This window comes from Camelus bactrianus, chromosome 19 (assembly GCF_048773025.1).
Source record: "Camelus bactrianus isolate YW-2024 breed Bactrian camel chromosome 19, ASM4877302v1, whole genome shotgun sequence".
NCBI classification, from domain to species: domain Eukaryota; kingdom Metazoa; phylum Chordata; class Mammalia; order Artiodactyla; family Camelidae; genus Camelus; species Camelus bactrianus.
The window spans coordinates 19,974,965-19,991,472 of record NC_133557.1 but is presented as its reverse complement, the minus strand read 5'-3'; the positions used below and the strand labels follow the sequence as shown (position 1 = coordinate 19,991,472).

Genomic DNA, 16,508 nt, shown 5'->3' with positions numbered 1-16,508 from the left:
GGACTTGTCCAAATCACAGCCCAAGTCAGCGATACAGGCAGGACTGGATTCTAGCCCCCAACACCCAGGGTTGCCCCCACCCACCATCAATTCTTGCACAAGTGCCCTTCCACTGAGGCTCTTGGGCAGGGGGTGTGGCCAGGACAAGACAGACACGTCCATCCACCCCATCCTTCCTCCCCTGACTCAGTTGCTCTAACGTCCCTGAGGCTGCAGGTCTTAATTTAGGGGCCTCTGGGTTCAACCTTATTAGGTGTCAGCAGCAGAAACATGAGGGCGCAGAGCCTCCTCCTCCTGGTGGCCCTCCTGGCTTTGGGGAGCCAGCTGCCTGCTGCCTTGGGCAGGAGGAAGGGAGGTGAGTGTGGGTAGGTTCCTCTGCCCCAGGGACAGAGGTGGTTTCTGCTTTTAGGGGAGAGTAAATGTTTGGGGGAAGGTAGGCGATGCAGAGTGTGTGTGTGTGCGCGCGCGCGCGCGCGCACCTGCCTCTAGGTACCTGCTTCTTAGTGTTTCCAGCAGCTTACATTTTGTTTGTACATCTTTCTGCCTGACAGCTTTCCTGCATCTGTAGCTGTAAATGTCTTCCTGCCAGTTTCTTGGTGCTGGTCTGTGCCTGTCTACACGTCTGAGTATAAGACTGTGCTTACACCCATGCATCTGTCTTTATGGATGTGTATCTTTGTGCCTGCTTGTCTGTGGGATCTGTGCTGCACATGGATACTTAGGTATGACTGCAATATGTGTGTCTGAGCCTGTGTGCATGGACATGTGTGAACACGTGTCTCCCTGTGCCCCTGGGAGGGGAGGAGAGAGATCGTGGGCACCTGCTCTCTGGTTGTCTCCATGGGGCTATCTGGACCTGTGGGTTCACATGGCAGGGAGATGAGCCTTTCTGTCAACTTCTGTGACCAACCAGGCTTAGTTGGGCCTCTGCTCATCTTGTTTCTGTCCTTCTCCGGCCTTCTCTGATCCCCAGCCCCACCTGTGAAAGGGACTCCAGAGTTGAGTAGGGGGTGTGGTTTCTGGGAGCTGGGATCTGTTGGGAGGAAGCTCTACCCTTGTCTCTCCCTCTTCTTCCCTGCCTCCTTCAAAAGGCTGGGTCTGACCTGTCAACAGGCAACGGAAGCTGGGTCTGCCAGAGTTGCTAGACAGGTGCCTCCCCACCTGGGCAATGCCTCCACCTCCATCCCTTCTGGGGCTGTAAGCCTCTGACCTACATACACCTGTGCAGCCCTGGCCCTGGAGGCAATAATGGGGGGCCCTGGGGAGCAGTTCCCTGCATCCTCTCTGCCCCTCTAACCTCGGAGGTGAGGATCTCTCCCAGTGTGAGCTGGCCTGGGGAGGAGACTGTGTAGAGGCCCCCAGGCTGAGGAGGGAAGGATGCTGGCAAGTTCGAAGGCCAGACCAGTGCTGGCTGTGATTCATGTGGCATCACCACATTCCTCCTCATTGTGATGTTGTGAGGTTAAGGCTATCTTTACCCCCATTTTGCAGATAAGGAAACTGAGGCTTAGTGGGAAACCACCTGCCCAAGGCCAAAGACATGACTCTGAGTTAGTGTCAAAGGTGGCATTCAGTGTAGGTCTGTGGAATTGGGCAGACTCACCAATCCAATGTAGTCTGTAAAATGCAGACGCATGGCTCCGTCCCAGGAGTAAACAATGTCTTGAGGAATAAGGTCCTGGCATCCAGTAAGTGCAGCCTAAGTGGGCAATTCAGGGGAGCTGCTGGGGGCACTGGGAGACAACACCCCAATATTCAGCCTAGCTGCACAGAGATGGGAGCTGGAACCCACAGAACCTGAGCCCGCACAGAACCTGCCTTACGGCCAAGTGGGACACGCTGGTCTCCCCACCAGTTCACGCATCTCGATCTCCCCAGATTCTCTCCCATGAAACGTCTGTCTGGCTCTCGGTAGAAATTCAGACAGTGGAGGAGTGACAGGGCTGAGGGCAGGGGAGTCTTGGTTTGTTGTCTGTAGAAGCACAGACACCACTGTTTAAAAGACACACCCTATCCCCACCCGCAACCCCTGCCTCTGACATAAAGAGCCTGCACAGTCCTTGGTAAACAGTAAGTGCCTGACAATGTTTTCAGTGGTTGTATGAATAGATCTGTGTCTTTGTATAAATAGATCTGTGTCTGTGTAGCCCTGGACATGTGGTTGTGTGTGTATGACTGTGTGTCCACGTACGTCTCCCTGTTCACACCCACACATATGCTATGTACTTACATATATGACTGTGTATGTCTGAGTGTATGTGTAATTATCTGTATGTATGTATTTACATGTGTAGGCATGTATATATGACAGTATGCCTCTTTGACTATATGTATACATCCCAGCTCATACGTACATACATGACTGTGTTTATACATGTATGTAACTGTTAACTATCTTGTGAATGTCTGGATGTGTATGTAGGTATATATATGTGTGTGTGTACATATACACACACACACATACGTATGTATATGTATAGGTCAAACCATATGAAATTGCTGCTTCTTTTTTAAACCATGATTTTTATTTTTTCATTATACTTTTTATAATGCCCAAAATTTCAACAGTGAACATGTATTTTGACTATTTAAATTGAGCAAGACCTCTTTTCAAGTTAGTATGGGAATGGGGGGGGGTCTTGATTTGTTGAATTTTTCATAAAGCCCCTTTGTTCCAATCCTTATTTTAAAAAAATTATCTTCATAAAGTCTGTTAGTTTGCTTTCCTGCTTTAGTAGATGCAGGTTAGTGGAACCAGTTAACCTGACAAGCAGTGCCTGTAGCAAGGTGGTTAGCACGTGGCTTTTGTGCTGATAGTCTGGAAATTGCTACTTCTGTAGATCAAAAAAGTTGAATCGCAGCAATTTCCTATGGGTAAGCCCCTAGCTAATTGTGTGTAAACATCTAAGTGTGTTTGCATATTTGACCGGATATGTCCTTCTGAATGAAATCTGGAAATGACTCAGAATCTTACTCCAGGACAGAACATTCTAGAGCCGTTCAGAGGACTGCCTCAAAGACTGAATTAATACAGGGCCCTGAAACAAGGCCACCTGTAACGGTGACGAGCCCACAGTGCAGATGTGGCCGACTGTGGCCACGTGACATGCACCAGGCTGGCAACAGCTGACACACCGTGATGCTGATCTCCCTTCAAAACTCTATCGCGCCCCTAGTGTTTTGCCTCAAGGGCTGTGCTTCAGCCTCATGATGCACAAAGCAGGCAGAGGGGCTGTTCTCAAAGCCTCCAGCCAAGTTAGGTGAGCAAAGAGATGCAGAGTCACCAGCACTGATGGAAAGAGCCTTTGGGGTGTGGGTGTGGGTGGAGGCTGACCTAGTGAATCTGCACTCTGATAACAGGGCCTCTTGAGGAAGCAGGGTCTCAGCTGAGAACTGAGGAAGAGGGTAGAGGAGACAGCGCCAGGCAAAGGGCACAGCAGAGAAGTGGCCTGGAGTGAATCAGGAGCCACCAAGTAGACAGAGTGTCCATGATGCAACCAGAGAGATGGGCAGGGGCCAGGCCAGGCTCGGTCTCGTTGGCCTAGATGAAGACTTTGAACTTCCTTTTTTCGCGTTTTTTATGTCATCTCAGTCTCAAGCCAGCCCTGGGAGGAAGGAGTCCAGCTTCCCATTTCACAGACAGAAAACTGAGGCTTAAAGTAAAAAAAAAAAAAAACTTGCGAGCCATGTGCGATGACATAGATGGACCTTGAGGGCATTATGCTAAGTGAAATAAGTCAGATGAGAAAGACAGATACTACATGATCTCATTTATATGTAGAATCTAAAAGACCAAACCAAATCAAACCAAACCCAAATTAAGCTCATATACACAGATAACGGTGGCTGCCAGAGGTGGGGGGTGGCGGGTGGAGGGGTGAAATGGATGAAGATGGTAAAAAAGTACAAAGTTCCAGATCTAAAATAAATAAGCCACGAGGATGTAATGTACAGCGTTTTAACTGTACTAAATAGTGCTATAGTGCATATTTGAAAAGTTGCTCAAAGAATCGATCTTAAAAGTTCTCATCACAAGATAAAAAAATTTGTAACTATGTATAGTGACTGATGTTAACAAGACTTATTGTGGTGATCATTTCACAGTATAGATAAATATTAAATCATCATGTTGTGCACCTGAAACTAATGTAATATTACATGTCAATTAGACTTCAATTTAAAAAATTAAATAATAAATGAATAAATATAAGCAAGTCTGCACAAAAAAAAAAAATTTTGCCAAAGGACAGGAAAGAAATAACGAGCAGAGAATTTAGATCTTGTGATTCCCAGGTTGGCGCTTATACAACATTCTAAACTGACTCCAGCTCCAAAATATGGGGGGGGGGTCCTCTTACAGAGAAATCTGGGGGCTGCCCACCGGACGATAGGCCCTGCCTCCTCTCTGTGCCTGACCAGTGTGTGGACGACAGCCAGTGTCCCTTAAGGATGAAGTGCTGCCACCAAGCTTGCTTCCGCCAGTGCATCCGGAAGGTCTCACGTAAGTGTCCCTCTCCACCTTGCTGACCCCCGGCCAAGCCGCAAGCCCCAGGGCCGGGCCCCAGGTGGCGCTCACCGGGCCCCTGTATTGCAGTAAAGAAGGGCGGCTGCCCCGAGGACCGAACGCGCTGCCTCGGCCCCGTGCAGCACCTGTGCTCCAAGGACTCAGACTGCCAGGGCCTCAAGCGATGCTGCCTTGGCGCCTGTGGCCGGGACTGCCGAAACCCTGTCAGAGGTATGGCTCCTGTGTGCTTGGGGCAAGTTCTTTCCCTCTCGGAGCCCCAGCTCTACAGATCCCTTCAGTATAACAAGTTCAACAGGTCCCTTCCAAGAAGCCTGGGCCTCCCATGGCCAGATCTGGGGAAGTGGATGGGGTGGGAGGGGCCCTGGCAGGATGATGGAAGAAGTGGAGATCCTTGTTGTCTTACTGAATGAACTTGCTGCATCACTTGGACCACAACCCTACACTGCTCTAAGCTTCAGTTTGCCCTTGTGAAGGAGGGTGGGGAGATCTGCTTTAGTGGCTGGGCTGATGGGGTCTGGACAAGCCCCGAGCCCAGAGCTTTATTATAGGAGGGGATTAACTCTCTCCTTTTCTCTCCTCAGGCTAATTCTGGTTTAGGAGTCACTGCTCTGAATCTCAGGATGGGGTTCCCAGCAGGAAGATACGATGAAGGTGGGGGGCTGGGATCCTGCCACCCAGAAAGCACCCTCTGCCAGTGGCAATTCCAACCTTGTGATAAACACTGATCTGCTGTCACTCCCCCTGCCACCCATCCCCCACCCCTCTTACTTCCTCCTGGGAGTCAAGGTCTACAGCCAGACCTCAAGGACTCCTCTCTGTCGTCCTGTACCACTGCTGCATTGAGCTTCTCAGCCTTCCTAACACCCTCTTTCACATCTCTTTGGAGATGTATTCCTTCCACCTGAAATGCCCAGCTCAGGTGGGCCCCTTTTTGTGGAGTCCTGACCCCTCTTTCGGGCAGCACAACGACCCCAAACGTATGTTCTAGCAGAATTTTCCAAACGTCAACCTATTCACATACCCGTTTCACAGTTTTCTCCATACCTGCCAAACAGCATCACGGCATTTTGTGTAGTGCCTGTACTGCCATTTACCTAAGGTGTTTCTTTAAATGGACTCACTTTTGTATACGAATAAATTTACTTCAAAAGAAAAACTTGATGTCACTAAATGGGATAAGAAAGATCACTTGTCACAAGGAAGATGTAATTGTGAAAGCAGATGCATGAAAACAGCTAAGTTCCATTAAAGTAAATCATGTCAGATTCACTGATATTAAATAATAGTATTAAATTCTGGCTAGACACTGCCACCTGCCAAGACTGTGAGCCTGAAGCCTACTCTCTGTCTCTGTTGTAATAAAGGAAAATTAACAAGAGTTAAAGAAGTGTTAAGGACACAAATCTCTAAACTGAGACTTTCTTCCTGGTGTAATCAGAGGGATTGACAAAAGAACTTTCTCACCCCAAGAGTCAGGGTTGTATGACGTTGTGTCCACGCACATCCTAAGATCATTTCATTTTCTCCACATTTGCCACTCATGGGCAACTGCACCAGCCCTGGACGGCCTAAAAAAAGTCCACTCCTCTCTGCGGTCAGTTTTTGTTCTTGCAGCTAAATTAAATCCTAACTGATCCACTGGGTAAAGAAAGGGCAGGAAAAGTTGGTCATGAAGAGGGAACAGCATGTGTCACTCCTCACCTCAATCCTGAAAGGTAGGCATTGCTCCCATTTTACAGATGAGGTAGATAAGAATCCAAGAGGAGACATCTCTTGGACTATGATCCTGCAGCAATTCAGCGGTAAAGGCAGGATTCAAATCCAGTGTATTAATTATCTATTATGTGTAGCAAATTACCACGCTCAAAACAACGTACATTTAATTATCTCACAGTTTCTGTGGCTTAAGAATCCAAGCACAGCTTAGCTGGGTCCTCAGCTTCAGGGTCTCACAAGGCTGACATCACAGTGTTGGCAAGGGCAGGGGTCTTATCTGAGCCTCGATGGTAGAAGGACCCACTTTCAAGTTCATATGGTTGTTGGCAGAATTTCAGTTCCTGGAGAGCTGTGGGAGTAACTTCTTCAGTTCCTAGCTGGTCGTTGCCCCATTCCCTTGCTTTTCTAGCATGGCACCCTGCTTCATCAAGGCCAGCAGGAAGTCACAATCTTATGTAACCTAGTCCTGGGAGCAACATTCCATCACCTTTGCCATATTCTGTTCATTAGAAGCAAGTCAGTAAATCCTGCCCACACCCATGGGGAAGGGACTGCACAAGGGCATGAATAGCAGGAGGCCTCCGTTTTCTCATTGGTAATTTCCTCATTGGTAAAATGAGGGAATAAGACAAGAGCATCTTCCTGCTCTACTTTCTATTTGGAGGGAAGAGCTGAAGGAGTGCAGCCCAGAGACGCACTGTCTAATATGGCAGCCACTAACCACATGTGGCTACTGCGCATGTGAAATGTGATTAATCCAAATTGACATTTACTGCTGGCAGATGTAGTAGGCAGAAGTTTAAGATGATTCCCAAGTGACCCTCGCCCCTGTACAATCTCCTCCTCTTGAGTATAGGTAAAAGGGAGATTGTCCTGGATGGGCCTGGCCTAAGGAGATGAGTCCTTTAAAAGTAGAGCATTTCCTCTGGCTGCTTACACAAGAGGAAGTCAGCACTCCAGTTTGCCTAGAAGAATGCAAACATCCATGTTGTCACCTGCCACGTGGCAAGGAAGCAGAGGCAGCCTCTAGGAGCTGAGAGCAACCCCTAGCAGACAGCAAGCAGGAAAAGATGGACTTCAGTCCTACAACTACAAGGAAGTGAATTCTACCAACAATCTGTGAGCTAGAAGAGAACCCCAAACCCCAGAGGAGAACCACAGCCCTGGCTGGCACCTTGACTTCAATCTAGTAAGACCCTGAGTAGAGAATCCAGTCATGCCATGCCCAGACTACTGACCCACAGAAACTATAGATGATAAATTTGCATTGTTTTAAGTTGCTAGGTTTGTGGTAATTTGTTACACAGCAATAAAAAACTAATACACTGGATTTTGAAATGAAAATGTAAACTATCTTGTTAATAATTTCTTTTTTGATTCCATGTTAAAATTATAATATTTGGGGTTAGATAAAATATATTATGGCAATGTCACCTGTTTCTTTCCACTTTTTTTTTTTTTAAAGAAATTCTATTTTAGGGGGTAATTAGGTTTGTTTGTTTATTTATTTATTTTAATGGAGGTACTAGGGATTGAACCCAGAACCTCATACATGCTAGGCACACACTCTACCACTGAGCTATATCCTCTCATCTTTTCACTTTTTAAAATGTTGCTCTCAGAAAATTTTAAATTCTATTATGTGGATCACATTACATCTTTGGACAGTGATGGCCTAAAGGATTCAAAAGACAGCCATACGCCCTTGAGCAAATCATCTCACCTTTCAAAGTCTTACATTTTGTATTTGTAAGATTGAATAACACTAGCACATAACCCCACAGATATATTTGCAGTTTAAGAGATGAGGCTTGTAGAATACTTGGCCCGAGGTAAGCACTCAATAAATAATTATTATTAGTAACAATTAATATTTGTTTTCTTGTATCCAGGTTCTAATCTCCAGGACCCTCTCCCCAGCCAGGCACACAGTAGGTGTTTCGTAAATGCTTGTGGGTCACACGACCTTGACAAAGCTCTTTGGCACGGTTCTCTCTTACTCTCGCCACCACTTGCATGGCAGGAATCAGCAATCTATGGGTGGGTGAGGACACTGAACTTGGTGGGGTGGGGAAGAGGGATGATCAGTTTCAGGCTTGATCTGTTTCAAGATTTCCCTGAGAAAATTTTGGAAGATGTGAGTTCCAATTCCAGGTTCACAACTCCCAGCTAAGTGTCCTGAGTGAGTGACCAGGCCTCATCTGTGAAATGGGTCTTAGTCTTTTTTGTCAGGAATAACTCAGATAAGTCACCTGAAGGCGAGTGCCTGGCCGGTACTAAGGACTCACTCAATTAAGAAAGCTATTATTGCTGTTGCTGTTCCTTTGTCAGAGAAGCTCCGGCAGAAATCCCTTTCTAGGGGAATCCCCACCCCCTAAATTACCCCTCATCCCCTGGCCCCTGAGTTGAGGGGATGCCTCGGCTGTTGGGCCCAGTCTCCAGACACCGCCTTCACTCCCCAACTGAGTCAGGAATAGAAACCACCGCAGCCCGCGGCCTCCCTCCCTCCCCCAGCACCGGCTCCGATCGATGCGGCCTCAGCCTCGGGGGACAGAGGAAGACAGGGAAGGAGGGGGCAGCGGGGCATCCGGCAGCAGAGAAGCTCAGTGGGGCGGCAGGGCAGAGACATCCCGGGTGTGGGTGCGGCCAGCGGCTCCCCAGCCTCAGCGCCTTCAGGGACCACTCACTGGTGGGCGCCCTAGAGGGGCCGCGACAGGTAAGGGACCTGGGAGGAGGGGCCTGATCTGGGAAAGGGGCAGGGGCTGCGTGAGTGGGAGGCCAGGCAGCCTCAGATTCTCGGTATCCGTGCCCCCTCGATGAGACCCCCAAGGAGGGAGCAGCGTGGGACTGGCCATTTGGGGGCTGTCCTGTTTGCCCATTCGTGCAAAGGGATTTGAAAAATTCTGTCAGGGTGGGTAGAGGGTTTAAACCGAGGGAAGTGTATCTGGAGCCCATCAAAGTGACCAGCACATGGTAGGTGCTCAAAATAAATGTGTGGAGAGAACCTTGAATCAAAAAGCTTAGTTTCCAACCTCAACTGGGCCTTGAGCTAGCTGGCTAATTTTGAGAAAATGACTTAATTTTTTCTTATTGATATTCAGATTCTTGTCAAGGAAGGTTTGTTGAATTAATAATCCCATTTCATAGAGGAAGGTGAGTTCCAGAAAAAAGAGAAAGGGGATTTGCCCAAAGTCATGCAGCTAATGGGTGATGGAACTGGATTAAAAACTCCACCTTTTGATGCCAGGTAGAGGGGTAAGAGTGGCGTTGCATCATATATGTGCACAAACTATATGCTAGGGACTGAGCTGCCGATAAACATCTTGCCTCATTTAATCCTCAAAACTTCTCATGGAAAGTACAATGTTCCTCAGTTTATAGATAAAGAGACTGAAGCTCAGATTGGGGAATGATTCTGCTCAAGGTCAACAGTCAGTAAGTGGCAGACTCAGAATCTGAACCCAGGTCGGATAAGGGAAATGCAAGGGATTAACATTTATTGAGCGCCTAATGTGTTCCAGGGGCTTCGCACACATGCTCACAATAACCCTTCACTGGCAGTGCTGTTATCCCCATTCTGTAGATAAGAGCTCTACAACTCAGAACTGGAGGAGACTGGCTGGAGGTCACTCACGTGACAGAGCTAAGGACAAAACCCCGACCTTCTTAAGCGCCAAGCCTAGGGTAAGTGAGGGGCACTCTGCCTGCTCCTGCCAGGCACTGGGCCAGCTGCTTGATCCCCTGTCCACCCTGGGAAGCAAGCATTACTGAACCCACAGTGCAGATGAGCTACTGAAGGCCAGGAGGTGAGTCACTGGCCCTCAGTTCCAGCACAGCCTGGGGACAGTGAGCAGTGGAAGGATCTAACATTTCCAGAGTATCCACTAAAGCCAAGCACTTCCATGACCTACCTTAACCCTCCAGCCTTCCTTGGGAGCAGGTGATATTGTCTGTATCGTGAATTGTGCCTTATGCCAGAAATTGAGAGCTGGAGGAAAACATCTTCCTCAAGGCTTCAGATGCATCAAGGGTGGAGATAAGCCCAGGTCTGCCTGACTCCAGGAGACAGTAAAACTAGTGGATGATTTACTACACCCCTTTTGGGAGCGAGGCCTGATCAAGACATTAGGTCATTTAATCTTTTTAACCACACATGGAGATGGATATTTCTATCTCCATTTGACAGAAGCTGGGGGGTGGGGTGGGAGACATGACTTGCTTATGGTCACGCAAAAGTGCCAAAACTCAATCTGACTGACTCTACAGATGCTTTAAATAGTCTAAGCCAATGGTTCTCAGTCTGGACCATGCATCAGATTCACTCTCCAAGCTTGTTAAAACAGACTTCTGGACCCCATCCCCTGAGTTTCTGATTCTGCAAGTGCAGAGCAGGCTGAGAATATGCATGTCTGCCAAATTCCCAGGTGGTGGTGATGCTGCTAGTCCAGGGAACACACCGTGAGAACTTCCGGTCTAAACTGAGTCTCTCAGCAACTCTAGATGGTAAGCATTACTACCTCATTTTGCAGAGAAAATTTAGGTTCAGATTGCTGGCTCGTCCAAGATCCCACAATAAGCCTCTGGTATACGAAAATCCAAGTTTGGGCAAGGAGACGTCCTATATGAGCACCCAAGAGTGCCAGGACATCCTGCCATTCAGCCATTCAGCAGTAGCTTTCAAAATCCTCCAGGGTAGATTTTGGCATTTGCTTTATGTAAATGAAGTGGCGGGAGGGGAGGCTCAGTGACTTGGCTGAGAACCCCGGTCGGAAGGGAAGAATATTCAAGCTCAAGTGTGACTCTTGAGTCCAGAGGGCACTTGACACTGTGCGCCTGCGGCCTATCAGACGCTGCATACAGAGCCTCCAATACCCGTGGCTGGTGGTGGATGCAGCTGGTGATCCAGGGACACTCCCTCTCTCCCTTCAGAGCCCCCTCCCATGTCCGTAGGCCGGCGCGCCAGAGCCACGGTGAGCGAGTTCCCCGAGCCCGGCGCCAGGGCCTCCTGGCAGCGAGGCGACGAAGTGCTGCGCGTGAACGTGGGCGGCGTGCGGCGCCGGCTGAGCGCGCGTGCCGTGGCCCGCTTCCCGGGCACGCGGCTGGGCCGCCTGCAGGCCGCGGCGTCGGAGGAGCAGGCGCGGCGCCTGTGTGACGACTACGACGCGGCGGCGCGCGAGTTCTATTTCGATCGGCACCCGGGCTTCTTCCTGAGCCTGCTGCACTTCTACCGCACCGGCCACCTGCACGTGCTGGACGAGCTGTGCGTCTTCGCCTTCAGCCAGGAGGCCGACTATTGGGGCCTGGGCGAGAGCGTGCTGGCCACGTGCTGCCGCGCGCGCTACCTGGAGCGGCGCGTGGCACGGCCGCGCGCCTGGGACGAAGACAGCGACACGCCGAGCAGCGTGGACCCGTGCCCGGACGAGATCTCTGACGTGCAGCGCGAGCTGGCGCGCTACGGCGCGGCACGCTGCGGGCGCCTGCGCCGCCGCCTCTGGCTCACCATGGAGAACCCGGGCTACTCGCTGCCTAGCAAGCTCTTCAGCTGCGTCTCCATCGGCGTGGTGCTCGCCTCTATCGCAGCCATGTGCATCCACAGCTTGCCCGAGTACCAGGCCCGCGAGGCGGCGGCCGCCGTGGCCGCGGTGGCCGCGGGCCGCAGCGCAGAAGGCGTGCGCGACGACCCGGTGCTGCGGCACCTCGAGTACTTCTGCATCGCCTGGTTCAGCTTCGAGGTGTCGTCGCGCCTCTTGCTGGCGCCCAGCACGCGCAACTTCTTCTGCCACCCACTCAACCTTATCGACATCGTGTCTGTGCTGCCCTTCTATCTGACACTGCTGGCCGGCGCGGCACTCCGAGACCGGGGCGGTGCGGGCGGCGAGGAGCTCGGAGACCTGGGCAAGGTGGTGCAGGTGTTCCGTCTCATGCGCATCTTCCGCGTGCTGAAGTTGGCGCGCCACTCCACTGGGCTGCGCTCGCTGGGTGCCACGCTCAAGGTAGGGCTTCTGAGGCCCTGTTGGAGGTTGCGGGGAGGTGGGTGTAACCATCTGACAGGTTAGCAGGTGAACTTACAAGCCTGAGGCGTCCAGGCCCACAGGGCTAGACACCAGGTGTGAATTTCACGTCTAATCAGACCTTCCCAGTGGCCCTATAAGGAGGGCTTTCTGTTTTGTTTCCTAGGGGAGAAACTGAAAATCGAGGCAGAGCTTTGTTTGTCTTTCTTTCCAAAACCAAACCAAAACAAAAAACCAAGACAAAGGTCTCTTTGGATCTATCTGTCAAACATCACAAAAATACACAAAGCAGGATGCTAACTGGCTTCTCCGCTGAGATTATTGGGGAGCACAGGTTATCAGAGGTCACCCTTAATAGGTTAGGTCTATCAATAGCCTCAGAGCTAACACTGAATACTAATTCTGTGCCAGTTTCATATCCGTTATTGATTTCATCCTCAGGACAACTTCCTCAGGAAGATGCTATTATGTATTCCCTTCCCGTAGATGAAGAAGCTGAGGTTGGAGGGTTAGCTTTATTTTAAGCCTGGTTGCAATTACTGAGTGCCTGCCCTGTGTCAGGCTCTGCACTGGGGGCGAATCACAGCCCTGGCAAGCTTACCTTCAAGGGGAAGTTGGCTGGTTTGGAGAGGGAGGAAATGTGAACAGCTTGCACTAAGGGCTGGAGAGGGAACAGGATGATACCCGGAGGGGGACATCGCGGGAAGGGTGTGCCCATTGATGAGGTTGGAGAGGTGATTGGGGCTGGATACCGAAGGGCCATGAACTCTTGGCCTGGAAGTTTTGGACTTGATCTCATGGGAATGGGAGATCCTGTGAGGGGCTTAAGCAGGGGCAAATATTTTTGTCATTACTCTGCAGGTGTGGAAACTGAGGCCCCAAGAGAGGACGGGACTTATCAAAGGTTCCTCAGTGAGTAAGGGGTACAACCCAGAGAAGAAACCAGCTAGTCCTGACTCCAGCCTCTCGTGCTCTTTCTTCTAAAGCAACCCTGTTAAGAATCCCTGAAAGGTGCTGAAAGATGCCTTCCACCCGTTGCATAGGAAAGCCTTTTGTGTGCCCTTCTGCCAGGGCAGCCAGGATGCTGGGTTCAGGCAGAGTAACCTGGGCAGAATGCTAGGGCAGGTGCAGGGAATTCCATTAGCCAGACTCCCTGAACTCAGCATCTCTCCAGGGAAGATTCCTCCTCCCCCAGAACTCTGCTTTGCCTCCACCATGCAGGGAACCAGGGCCTGATGTTGCTAGCTGATTCTGCCAGGAAGGAGAAGAGTATTGATCGAGGCTGCAGGGTCCAAGACCTGGGTGTAAGACTCCAGATGAGAACCTTGCTACTCAAAGCGAGGTCCCTAGCCAGCAGTAGCTTTCTCATTACCTGGAATCTTGCTAGAAATGCAAAATCTCTGGCCCTACCCCAGACCTAGTCAACTGGGTTCCCCAACATAATTTCTCCACACATTACAATTTGGGAGCCCTGTTCCAGCCTAGGGTTTCTCAGCCTCAGCACTGTTGACATTAGGGGCCCAGATAATTCTTTGTTGGGGTGGGTGGCTGTCCTGTGCATTGTAGGATATGGATTAACATCCCTGATCTCTGCCTACTAGATGCCAGTAGCACACCTGTCCGAGTTTTGACAACCAAAAGTGTCTCCAGACATTGTCACATGTCCCCTGGGGTGGGGGTGCAGAATTTCCCTATTTGAGAACCAGTGCCCTAGGGCTTGGATCTGGGGCAGGACAAATATACACATCCAGAGGCAAGTGCATTCAGTGGGAGGTCTGGGGAACTTGCACATCCTCTTGGCTTTCTTGAGAGGCAGAAAATATTTCTGTACTTATCAGCAAAGGGACAGACCAGTTCAAAGGACATGAAACCAACTCTTTGCATTGTGGAATATAAAATGGTTCTCTCTTGGTTCCGCAGCAGTTTAAAAACCGCGAGCTTTCCATTAACTAGCTGGTGCCACCAGTACCCCCTGCGGTTGAAGAAACAGCCATGGCTTAGCAGGCAGGCACCTTGGACAGTAATCAGGCCTGTGTTCAATCCCTGGGTGATTTGCTGGCTTTTGTAGTTGAAAGGTCTCAGTCTGCAGGCAGGAGACCTAGGTCTTGGCACCAGCTCTGCTTTGCTCTGTGACTTCAGACCTGTCTGTTCTTCTCTCTGGGCCTCAGTTTCCCCATATGCCCCATACCAGGTCTGTAAGCCCAGCCAGCTCTGACATGGCTTCCTGCATTCTCTTCCAGCACAGCTACCGTGAGGTGGGCATCTTACTGCTGTATCTGGCCGTGGGGGTGTCTGTGTTCTCCGGTGTGGCCTACACAGCCGAGAAGGAGGAGAACATGGGCTTTGACACCATCCCAGCCTGCTGGTGGTGGGGCACGGTGAGCATGACCACGGTGGGCTACGGGGACATAGTGCCGGTGACGGTGGCTGGCAAGCTGGCAGCCTCGGGCTGCATCCTCGGGGGCATCCTGGTGGTGGCGCTTCCCATCACCATCATCTTCAACAAGTTCTCCCACTTCTACCGGCGCCAGAAGGCTCTGGAGGCTGCCGTGCGCAACAGCGGCCACCAGGAGTTTGAGGACTTGCTGAGCAGCGTCGATGGGGTGTCGGAGGGATCGCTGGAAACATCCCGTGAGACCTCGCAGGAGGGAAAGTCTGAAGACCTGGAGGCCTAGGCCTCCAATGGGCCTCCTAACTCTCAGGTTTATTAAAACCAGGGCTCCAGGTCCCCCTTCCCACACCCCTGCAGTCAGCTGAAACAGAGCAGAGATTCCTCCCCTGCTTAAGTTCTTTATAATAGCGTGACCTCTCAGGATCACTCACTCTGGCCTTGGAAATGACACCCAAAGGCTGGCTTCTTCCTCCAGAGACACAGGGCAACATAGTGTTACCCTAGGTTCTGTGAGCCTGGGGCAATCCAGAGACCTTTATAAACAAACCTCCAGGTCACCAAGGAAGCAGGCATGAGCCAAAGAGGGAAAGTCAAAAGGCAACAATTCCTGAGCATCTCCTATCTCTCAGCCATGTCACGCTGGTTCTGCGTTGGAGGATGAGAGTCATCCCCATTTCACAGATGAGGAAACTGAGGCTCGGAAGGGCACAGTGACTTGCCCAAATGTCACGCAACTAGAAGTGGCGGAGCCAAGTTTTGAATACCAGCTCATTGGTCACCAAGACCAGTGTTCATTCCACTGGTCTTTCTTCTACCCTCACAAAGTTTGCATGTGGTTTTAGGGGGTTCATGGTCCCCCAGAGTTGGTTCATAGGGGTAGAACCTTCTGTGAGAGCTGAGGAAAGGCCCAGGCAGGGGATTCAGATGTATGTTCCCTGGACCTCAGCTGTGGTTCCTCTCTGGGAGCTTCCAGCAGGACTCAGCTCTCAGAGATGAGGTCCGAGAGGAGGAAAGAGGGACCTGCCTCCTTAGTAGATGGATAAGACTTGCTAAGTGACAGTCCTGTATCTTCCTCCCAGGGCGGACTTGCAGTACAGAAAATTTGAAGGGTCCCTGGCTTGAGGCCTAGGTCCAGACCCAGCTATGCTGGAATCTACTCCATCTCCAGATTCCAGCTCTTCTATCAAATAGTCACCGTCTCTGCCCCAGGGGGAGATGAAAGCTCAGTGGAGCAGGGGTAGCACTGATATAAAGCCAGCTCAGCTCTGAAGTGTTGGTGGCAAGGAGCTGCCATGCTTGGATACCTGTCCCCGCCGCTTCCTGGGCACCCCCCCCCAAGTCTGATCTTGGCATTTCCCTTCTGCCCACAACATAGACCTCCAGCCCTCCCTTGGGTTACCATCCTGGCAAATGCTTGAGACTCCTGTCACTTTTGGCCACATCTCTAATACTCCTCCTGCTGAGTCCTCTCTCTGCTTCTAAGGAAGTTGGGAGGGAAGGGTTCCCGCAGCCCTTTTCACATCCTGTGGCTGGAACACCCTTCTCTGTGCTGTCATTGCTGGACTGTGGCTCGGACTGACCCACCACACTGAGCTCCAAGATGGAAGACGCTGTCTGGTTGAACCAGCTTGGTGTGGGGTAGGTATTTAGGAAACGTCAAATGGATCGACCAATTCGTACATCCTACCGCGAGCTGAGCACTGGGGAGAAAGGAAATAGCCAAAGAGAGACTTCGTCCTCAAGAGGGCGGGGGCAAGACCGAAAAGGTGGTCTTTTCCGTTCTACCTCCCTCTTCCTCTTTGCTTCTTGAGGCTTTTAAAATGATTTCCTTGTAGGCATTTTACTCATTCAACAGATATCCTTC

The 16,508-nt window shown here is 50.6% G+C and overlaps 2 protein-coding genes across 2 annotated transcripts; both read left to right on the top strand.

Moving 5' to 3' along the window:
* The first annotated feature begins 217 nt into the window (after window positions 1-217).
* LOC105071990 (WAP four-disulfide core domain protein 5) lies at window positions 218-5,721 on the top strand. Its single transcript, XM_074346907.1, has 4 exons — window positions 218-355; window positions 4,361-4,501; window positions 4,595-4,735; window positions 5,107-5,721. Exons 1-4 carry the CDS (start codon window positions 271-273, stop codon window positions 5,109-5,111), a joined length of 372 nt encoding a protein of 123 aa, XP_074203008.1. The 5' UTR covers window positions 218-270; the 3' UTR covers window positions 5,112-5,721.
* Window positions 5,722-10,674: 4,953 nt separating this feature from the next.
* KCNS1 (potassium voltage-gated channel modifier subfamily S member 1) lies at window positions 10,675-14,970 on the top strand. The gene is made up of 3 exons (XM_074346906.1): window positions 10,675-10,744; window positions 11,192-12,234; window positions 14,493-14,970. The coding sequence occupies exons 1-3, from the start codon at window positions 10,675-10,677 to the stop codon at window positions 14,925-14,927; spliced, it is 1,548 nt and encodes a 515-aa protein (XP_074203007.1). The 3' UTR covers window positions 14,928-14,970.
* The last annotated feature ends 1,538 nt before the right edge of the window (window positions 14,971-16,508 follow it).

Bases quoted from the DNA above. Each gene is read 5' to 3' on its own strand.
- KCNS1 (XM_074346906.1), top strand. From the start codon at position 10,675: ATGCTGCTAGTCCAGGGAACACACCGTGAGAACTTCCGGTCTAAACTG. The intron at 10,745-11,191 runs GTAAGCATTACT...CCATGTCCGTAG, and splicing joins TCTCTCAGCAACTCTAGATG to GCCGGCGCGCCAGAGCCACG. The intron at 12,235-14,492 runs GTAGGGCTTCTG...ATTCTCTTCCAG, and splicing joins CGCTGGGTGCCACGCTCAAG to CACAGCTACCGTGAGGTGGG.
- LOC105071990 (XM_074346907.1), top strand. From the start codon at position 271: ATGAGGGCGCAGAGCCTCCTCCTCCTGGTGGCCCTCCTGGCTTTGGGG. The intron at 356-4,360 runs GTGAGTGTGGGT...GTCCTCTTACAG, and splicing joins CTTGGGCAGGAGGAAGGGAG to AGAAATCTGGGGGCTGCCCA. The intron at 4,502-4,594 runs GTAAGTGTCCCT...CCTGTATTGCAG, and splicing joins GTGCATCCGGAAGGTCTCAC to TAAAGAAGGGCGGCTGCCCC.